Source organism: Buceros rhinoceros, unplaced genomic scaffold, assembly GCF_000710305.1.
Source record: "Buceros rhinoceros silvestris isolate BGI_N320 unplaced genomic scaffold, ASM71030v1 scaffold18390, whole genome shotgun sequence".
Taxonomy (NCBI): Eukaryota; Metazoa; Chordata; class Aves; order Bucerotiformes; family Bucerotidae; genus Buceros; species Buceros rhinoceros.
This window is the reverse complement of record NW_010388233.1, coordinates 38,101-47,292: the sequence shown is the minus strand read 5'-3', so window position 1 is coordinate 47,292 and position 9,192 is coordinate 38,101. Positions and strand designations below refer to the sequence as shown.

The following is a 9,192-nucleotide window of genomic DNA, read 5'->3' as shown; positions in this document are numbered from 1 at the left end:
AAGGGATCTGAAAAGTCTTCTGCTGAATAATACTGCTAATAAAGGAGTCTTAAGGCTACTCCTGTTACTCTCATTCCACATGTGGCATTAGAATAATTATTATGTCAGAAGAAGGAAAAGACTTTCAATTTCTTTGAAAAAAAGAAAAAATATTTTTTCTTCCGTTGAACGTTTGCTTTATGTTTGGCTTAGAAATCTGGGGCTATGTTTTGCCCTCATCATGTCCGCCCATGCAAACACATCAAAGACAGATCGGGTTTCACAGAGCACCCAACCCTTGTGGTGTCTCAGTCCCTTCCATTTGTTTTTTCAAGTTCTTTGGTTTCTTGGGATGAGTAAACAAGTTTGGATTAAGTAGAAAAAAAAACCCCAAAACAACAACCAGGCTAATTTTTCACCTGTTCTGTGAGAGACATCTCTTGGAAAAAAGGAAAACGTGTTTACCCTTTAGTGGGCAGGCGTCTCAGCATGTTTGGAGTTCCTATGTAGCAAGCAAAGCTTGTCATCAAACTCTCAGTGTGATCACTGCAAACACAGGGGTTAGACCCGTAGTGAAAGCTGTCCGAGTATCACGAGAAAATGTTCTGTTTGTTATTTCCATGGCAAGAGTGAGCAAGGTCAGACAGGTCCACTGGGGGAGACTATGGTTGTGCTATATTTTCATTTTGGCCTTGTGGCCAACGGTGGTAGGACCTAAATCACATATCTTGGGAGACCTATAGCTGAGCTGCTCCCCTTGTACCCCAGCAAAGCCCTTTGAAGAAAATAGGCTCTTCTTGGATTTAATGGGTTGGACCTGATGCAGATGCCTGTGTTTGGATGAGATGACTTGTACCCTTGAAGACGGTGTGTTTTCTCTCCATGACTACAAAAGGTGGCAGGATGATGAGTTCAGATGTGTCTACCTGCATTGTAGACTTTTGGCTGGAGGAATCCCCCTAAGGTGTCTAGAATGGTGCCTGGGTGCCAGGGTTCTCCAGAAATGTGCCTGCTAGAGCACATCCTTCGCTTTTTCACATTGTGAACTTGCTTGGCCTGAATTGACCCCTCGATCCACTGTTTAGGGAAACTGATCCAGCTGTGAAATTTGTGACATGGGGCAGGCCTTGAGCACGTTGGAACCGTTTTCATATTCATTAAAAACGCCAACAACTGCTTAAAAGCTCAGCACAGCTACTTACCAAAGTCAAGTAGTATCTTGCCTTACGAGCAACCCCATTAATGGAACCTGCTTAAATGAAACCCCTAGAGGACCGAGATTCTGTGTGCAGCAATATAACCAGGCAAGGGTACGGAAATCTGGCTGTGAATGAGAGGATCCTTTCGTTTCTCCTTTTTTAAGATGAGGCTTAGGTATTACTGTGGTGAGAAACAGGCAACATCGCAGCTGACAGTCCTGAATATACCACCCTCAGCTTTTAAGGTCTGCGATGGCAGAGCACTGGGGTATTATTCTGCAGCCCAAATGGCTTCAGAGGCTGTGGCTGTGAAGGCTATGTTGCACTTCAGAAGATAAATGATTTTTTTGTGACCAGTGGTATCTTCACGAGGATGTCTTGTCTTTTTGGCTACTGGGAGACAGAACCTGGTGAATGGCACCAGCATCATCCTTTAATCAAGCTAAGGCAGGGAGGAGGTTTGGTGGTTGCACGTGGACAGGGTTCCTTGGCTGGTGCAAACTGGTCTGGCCTGCTAAAGAGTAAGACTTCTTTGTGTAGGCTCTGGTCCTGCTCCCTCTGTGTATCTTCTCTGCATCAGTTCTCCATCAGGAGGGGTGTCACAAGTAGAGAGGCTCACCACAGCGTGTCCCTCCCAAGCCGCTGAGTGTTTCTGCACAGATACTGCATCGATGCCAGAGGAGTCTTCAGTTGCTCAGGAGATGCCTTCACTTGGTTTCGGGCTAGGTTGTAGCAAATTCCTGGCTGCTCTTCTGTCTCTCCCCTCCCACCCGCGCCTTTTGTCTTTGGGTTTAATGAATTTTTCTTGAATCTTCAGATCATTAGGTGTTTTAATGGATTGATCTGAAGATGAAACACAGCCATTTTTTAAGTCTGCACTGGGAACGATCGCGGTGAAAAGGCTGGGTTTTTTTCACGGTGCTATCTGTTTCACGGCGCTGTATCAGTTTGCTTTACTGTTGATTCCCACAGCTCAAGCAAACCCGTTTGTCAGTAGGATATAAGCAATAATCATAATAGTCTTGGGGTGCATTTAGTGAAGCTGCTGGCATTTCTCCCACTGACTTCCACAAGAGCCACCTCCATTAACACCAGTATTAGCAACGACTAATATTTCACATTGATATGGTGCCTTTCATCCTGTGGCATCCCAGAGTGCTTTCTAAGATACAGCTAGCCTGGAAGATTAACCCAACATTGTAATGACTATGTCTGAAGGATAAATCCGCCTCAGTGACAGGACCTTATTGAGGTCAATGGCAAAATCCCATTGTCTTCAGTCAGAGCAAGATCAGACCCACGACGTTTAAGACTATCCCCTGGATTTGATCTGTTGAATATGAGGTTCTTGTCCTTGTTATTTTATTCCTTCTTAAAAGTGGGATGAGCCTTCACTCGCTTCAGGGGTGGATGGAAGTGTACCTTGCTAGAGGTGCACAGCAGCCTGGCTTGTGCCCACAGAAATGAGTGAGTTGCCATTGTTTTTGGTCAAAGTCCTGAGGAAAGGGGTCTTTCACAACATCCTGAAGCAGGGCTGTGCATCCCAAGACCAGAGCAGTTGGTGTTTTGCATATAACAGAACAAAGAGCATAATTCTTACCCGTAATTAATTGGCTCCATCTGAAATGAATGAGTTTCATATACATGTATCGGGCTGCTTTAATTTAATTTAGCATGTGTTTGTCATTTTTATCACAATGGATTTTCATGGACAAGGTCTTTCCTCTGGGTCTCTCATTTCTCTACCCCAGAAGCAGAGATGGGTGTCACTCTGCTGTGATTGGCCTTTGAAGTCACTGGAAGTATTTTGCATCTTGCTGCTGTAACTGTGCTTGTCTTTCTTTTCCTGACTTTTATTCAAGTCCTTATCTGTCTAGCACTTGGGTCAGGTACCTGCTAGGAGGGCGAGACCACATAAACTGGGGTGATGTGTCCAGCTAATAGCTTGGATGGCATCTCTGACCCCAGTTGAGGGGCTGGTCATGGCTCTGTCACCACCCTAAGCAAAACTGGTATCCCCATCCTTAAGTTTCAGATCAAATCATGTCCTGGGCCAACCTGTTCTTAGAATGAGTGAAACATAGGAGATGTTGCTTTGAGGAAGTGGTCATTGCCCTGCAGGATATGTCACCATGCTACACGGGGTCAGGACCCCGTGCTTGCTCTAAGAGACAGCACAGTCCCAGTCGCAGCACCGGGCTGTTGTTGTTTTGCCTTTGTCAGCTGCTGAGCTTGCACCTTTGGTGCTTCACCTGCAGATCGGTTCTAACTGCCCCGGAACGTTGGTGTCATGATGTAAATCATCATTAGGAGCTGGAGCTTGCATGTGTCTCCCCAGATCTGGGCTGGACTCATTGGGGATCAGGACTTCCAGGTCTCCTCCAGAACTGCTACCAGCTGGGGCTCACTTGGGGCTCTCTCCCAGCTTAGCATGTCCCTGGGTGACTGCTTTAAAAACAGGCCAGGCAGATATGTCCCATCCCAGCCACCCAGCTGGAGCAAAGGGCCTTCCTTGTTTGTGTACCCCTGTTCTGCAGCAAGGACAGGAAGCCAGGGAGGTGGATGATCTTGAATTTAAAGCCCATGACATTTGAGGTTTTTGCTTGTTGCTGCCCCAGGGCCGTTGCAGTGCTTGCACATGGGCAGATACCTCCTTCCCACCTTTAGCCAGCAGGGCTGTTCCCCCCAGTTCCCTTTATCCAGAGGTAGAGGAATAGGCCTTTTATTCACCCATTTTTAGGACGAGGTGGAGTTTCCTTTCACTGCCGGTACTGAGAGCCCGGTGTCACTAATTCAGACAGGGGTGGCAAACTGTGGGTTACCTACACTGGAGCAGATAAGCCTGGTCCTTCTTCTCCCAGTGCCTCCATCCCCGCATGTAACAGGTAGCTATTGAATCTCTGCTTCCCTGGGGAGAAACCTCCGTGAATGATCCCCATGCTGTGGGGAAAGGCACCAAACAGTGGCTGCTGAGCAACAAGTGAAACTTTGCTGGGATCTGGAAGAATGGATTGCTTTGTCCCTTGGGCTGGTTCAAGATTTTATGGGTGAAGATCTGTTCAGGACCCTTGCAGGAACCTCTTTTCATCGTCCTTCACCAGGGCTGAGACAGGAGTTGTTGATGCATAGTGGAACCCTTTTCTCCCCATTTTCTCCCTTTTGCAGAATATCCATCAGCGCTGCCCTGAGCTCACATTTATTGTGTGAAGAGGTGTTCAGCCCTAGGGGCGTTCCTGGGCTCTCCCGCCTTCTGCTCTGAGTGAAATTCTGCAGAGCAGCCAGTGTGAGACCTGTGCAACTCCCCACGGAGGCCCCCAAGACCAGATTTGTAAGGATGTTTATGGATGTTGGAGAGAGAAATCCCTTCCGAAGTGTGGTCTTTGGGGGCTTTCACAGCTCTCGCACTTATGCATGTTGTGATGCTGGGTGTCTGTGCAGCAACAGGAGTTTCTTCCAGGAAGTCCAACCCCAACCCTGATGGGTGTGTAGTTGGTGTTTTCAGCTGCTTATACCCATGCAGAAGGATATAATGCTTAGGTTTCCTACAGATACGTCTGCCTGAAAGAAAAAAACATGCTGCCAGGCAGCACATACCTGTTTCATCACCCTCCAGAAAACCCTGGAAGGCTTTAGAAATAAAATTGCATCTGCTGAAGTAAATCTGAAAGGATGGTCGGAGAAAAATCTTTCAGAAAAAGAAAATTAAGACAAATTCCTGTCGCTTTTGTAAGGAGTTTGTCCAGCTCCCTAATGCCACTGTGTAAGTTTGAGACTCCTCGTAGCACTGAAATCCCAGCAGCTCTTGCCCGCTAATGGTTTTAGATCAGTCAAGAAGCCTCGGGGTGAAATGGTGTCTGTGGGCAGTATTTTGAGGTGATAATGATTAGTTTCATTCCTAAACATGGTACAATTACCTAACGTGCAGATAGCTGAAATTTTTCAGCCACTGCGAGTTATTTGGGTATGTTTTGCTCTTGTGAGGCTCTGCTAGCAATTTTCTGTTCTCTTGTTTCCAGAAATTTCAACCGAACTTGGCATTTTCTGGTGGGATCTGAATTTTGAGATGGGGTGGAGAGGTTGTGTAGCTGTGGCACACAGGGTGTGCAAGGGGAGGATGGGGGCTGCTGGTCCTGGGCACATCCCTGGGACTGTCTGGGCACGGGGTACCTGCAGCCCATGGTGATTTTGGGAGAAGGAATGGAAGCACAAAAAAAAATAATTGATTTTTGTTTAGATTAACAGACCCCTGACTATGAAGAAAGAAGGAATTCAGACCAGAAACCGCAAAATGTCTAGCAAATCCAAAAAGTGCAAAAAGGTCCATGACAACCTCGAAGACTTTCCCAAGAGCAGCTCCTTTAACCCCGCCGCCCTCTCCAGACACATGTCCTCCATCAGCCACATTTCACCTTTCAGTCACTCCAGCCACATGCTGACTACACCGACACCGATGCATCCTCCATCCAGCCTCTCCTTTGGACCTCACCATCCTTCCAGTATGGTCACTGCCATGGGTTAGCGAGAGACTCCCCTGCTGAATGCTTACGGTCTCAAAATGAGATTTACTTTATATACTTGCATTTTTGCAGGCGTGTGGTTATGGGTCTGACGTCCCAAATCAAATGGGAGGGGGGAAAAAGAATAATAATGAAAAAAACTAAATAAAAATGTTATTTGAAGGCGTAAGAGAGAAAAAAAATTAAAAAAAACCAGAAAAAAACTACAAAAGTGGAAAAAAAGGAAAAAAAAAGAAAAAAAAGAAAAAAGTAAAAAAAAAAGTTTTAAAAAAGTGATGTTTGCCACTTTTTAAAGGAACTCACTATGGCGTCTATGTATTCTTACCCACTGAATCTGGATACCATTTGTGAATAAGCCATTCAGAACTTGCATTCCCTATTGGACAGGATCTCTAGTGCTGTGAAAAAAATAAAATAAAATAAAATAAAACCCGCTGAACATTGCATATAACTTATATTGTAAGAAATACTGTACATTTGAGGAAGACTTTATTGCATCTGGGGAGCTGTAAAGAAAAAGGCATGAAGGACTCCGAGAGATTTTTTTAAAGGAAAAGAAAAAAAAAAAAAACAGAGGACGGGAGGACAATTTAAAAACCAGAAAAACAAACAATGCAGACCAAGAGGAAACGCGGTCTTACGAACAAATGGACCAACTGCCAGTCATGTCTTCTCCTTTTATTTTATTTTTATTTTGGTTTTTTTTCTGTCGGGGTTTTTTTTTTTTGTTTTCCAGTTTCTGTTACGTTTGTGGGAAGGGGGCTGGCTAGAACGGTTTTGACGATGCATTAACTAACTAACTATCTAAATAAATAACTAAATAAATAAAACCTGTAGGGAGATCATTCATTTTGGGCCACGGGCCTTTTACATAGGAAGTACCGATGGTGTCAGGCGGTCAGTGTTAACCTGCGGACATTGCCAACAAGGGGTTGTCAGAAAGCCATTCTCCAGGTCTATACGCATTGTGAACAAGTTCCTGTAATTGTTGTTTGTATGTATAATTCAATGCACCAAAATAAGAAAGATGTAGATTTATTTCATCCTATTATACAGGCTGAATGGTTGTACAAATTTATTTACTGCTAGTGATAAGACCTACTTTTTTTGTTTTGTTTTCATATTTTTTCCTCCTTTTTTTTTTTTTTTTGAGAATAAACTAGATTAAATTCTGTTGACTTAAAAGTGTTTTGTGCTTGGGGGTGGGTATGTTTCTTTCTTAATTTTTTTTTTCAAAATTTGTTTGGATGGTGTTTCTTACATAGATACCACGGGTAGGGGAATGTGTCTCTGTGCTCACGCTGACAGCCAAAGCACTGTTCGTGGTGGCTTGATTAAAAAAAACCAAACAGAACAAAGATAAGACCCTCAAAAATAAACGGACTGCATGTTAGTGTAACCCCACTGTCCAGTGTGTGATGGGTCCCTTTTGGTCTCAGTCAACCATGGCCATCACGGTGGCAAACCTGTGTGGAGGACAGCTGGGGACTGGGATAAGCGCAAAGGTACGGCAGGGTCCTTATGGTCCATGCTACTTTTTGGGCAGTGCTAGCAAAGACTCCGAGACATTGGACAGGAGCCAGAGAAGCGTTTTCTGCTCTGCCCTGCTGGGTACTCAGTGGTATAATTTCACGGTCTGCCGTTGAGATCTTGACGTGACATCAAGAAGGACCAGATCCTGTCCCTGTGCTTGGAGGAATGGGCTGGTTTTGATGGTAGACAGAGGGCCATTCCCCCAAATCCAAAGGCCACCAGCCAGGCCCTTCCTGCAAGAGTTTTCTTTGAAATTACACCATTTGTATTAATATTACTATTGTTAATAACAACGTTGGGCTCTTATAATTTGATTTCTGATGGTTTAATCCTTAGAAATCAGTTCTCCTTTCAGTTTTCAGTATTTACGCCTTCAGCTTCCTTATACCACTGTAAGCGTTGGCCATTTACTTCCCAAACAAAGGGTTAAACTTCTCATCACCGCACTCCATTTGCTGGAGATTCAAGCCTGGTGTGATAAGACTGAGGTTGCCACAGCTGTGAGAAAATGCTTCAAACCCCCTAAATAAAGACCCAACACCCAAAGGCAAAAACCTCAACAGATGAGACCTGTAAATTGTTTATGTATTTTTTTTTAATGTGGAATGAAAACTGAGTTCTTTCCCCCAGAAATACATGTTCTCCTGCTTTCCAGGTGGGTGGGCAACTATCACCCTACCTGTCAGATGCTGTTTTGAACCCAGTCTCTCTGGAGAGGGTAACAGTGGCGCAGTCTCATGGTCTTTTGCGGGATGGCTCCCATGAATAAGGATGTGTCATCTAAGCAAGACCACTTTGAAACTTCCCGGATGACTACACGGAGGTCAAATAGCCATTTGATTTAGGAATGGGGGAGGAGAGGATTGACCTTTATTTGGGCTTTTTCTCCCCTGTTTCAAAATGAACCTGGTTAAACTGTGTCTACCATAAAGGAGGATTTAGCAGATGTAAGCGGAACAGGCAGTAATCGTTTCGTAACGTTGTATACTATTCCCTTTATTCTCTGTTGACAAAAATGTGTAAAAAAAGTCAGAACAAATTGCACACATTTAAAATCTTATGTTAATCACCTTTCTGCTTTCTCGATGAGTATTTTAAGCATAAAGACTAAATGTCGAAATAAAAGAGAGTGAAGAATTACTGAGATGCAAATGGAGATCTTGTTGGCTCCTAATTAATCATCTGCGAACTATAAAGCTATTTTCAATTAGTCTGACAAATCAAAGGAAATAATCATCTTTGCTAATATTAAGCTTGAGAGATTATTATTTTTTGATTCGTGACGCTACAACCTTTCCCTCCTTCCATTCATCAACAGATTGCGGTTGGACTAAGATATTGATACCAGGACCTCGGCGATGGTGAAAATTAGAGGAGGATTAGGCAGAATTTTGTGCTTGTCTATTATTGTGTTTTCATCTTACTATTTGCTTTAGGGGGTTTCTTGCTCTAACTTTTTTTTCCTCAAAAATGGAAACACCTTCTCCTTGCAGTTTCCTTCTGATGTTGTCTTATAGGTCTTGGGGGAAATCAGTGAGATGAAGCAGGATTTGGCCCAGCTCAGAGAATGAGCATCCTGAAAAGGACACAAATGGAGATGTTCTAGGGAACATACACAACTTGTCTAGAGAGTTCTTACATCAAATATCTCACATTCTGGCGCCAGGAGCAGGACGAATAGCATCTCTCACATCACATACCCCCTGATCACTGCCCGAGATGCTAAACGAACATGAATGCGTCAACCAGTTTCTCAGTTGTGTTTTCTTTTTTCTTTTCTTCTCCCAGAGCCAATATTCCAGAAGTTTAATGTCTTGGTTCGTTTGTGTTTGTTTTGTTCTGTTTATTTTCTTGGGGTTTTTCTTGTTGTTTCTTTCCTTCCCTTTAACACATGAGAAAAATCCGGTTCACAGAAAAAGCTGAGAACTGTTGCTCTTGGGCAGACGTCTCGCGACTGCCGTTCT

At 44.0% G+C, this 9,192-nt stretch overlaps 1 protein-coding gene across 1 annotated transcript in view; it reads left to right on the top strand.

Annotated features, from left to right (window-relative positions):
• The window catches only part of GATA3 (GATA binding protein 3), a gene marked incomplete at its 5' end in the record, with an annotated part of 16,480 nt that extends 10,669 nt beyond the window's left edge, over nucleotides 1-5,811 (top strand). Inside the window, 1 exon segment of the mRNA XM_010145278.1 lies at nucleotides 5,413-5,811. Coding sequence (XP_010143580.1) covers nucleotides 5,413-5,697 — 285 coding nt within the window.
• Nucleotides 5,812-9,192: the final 3,381 nt, after the last annotated feature.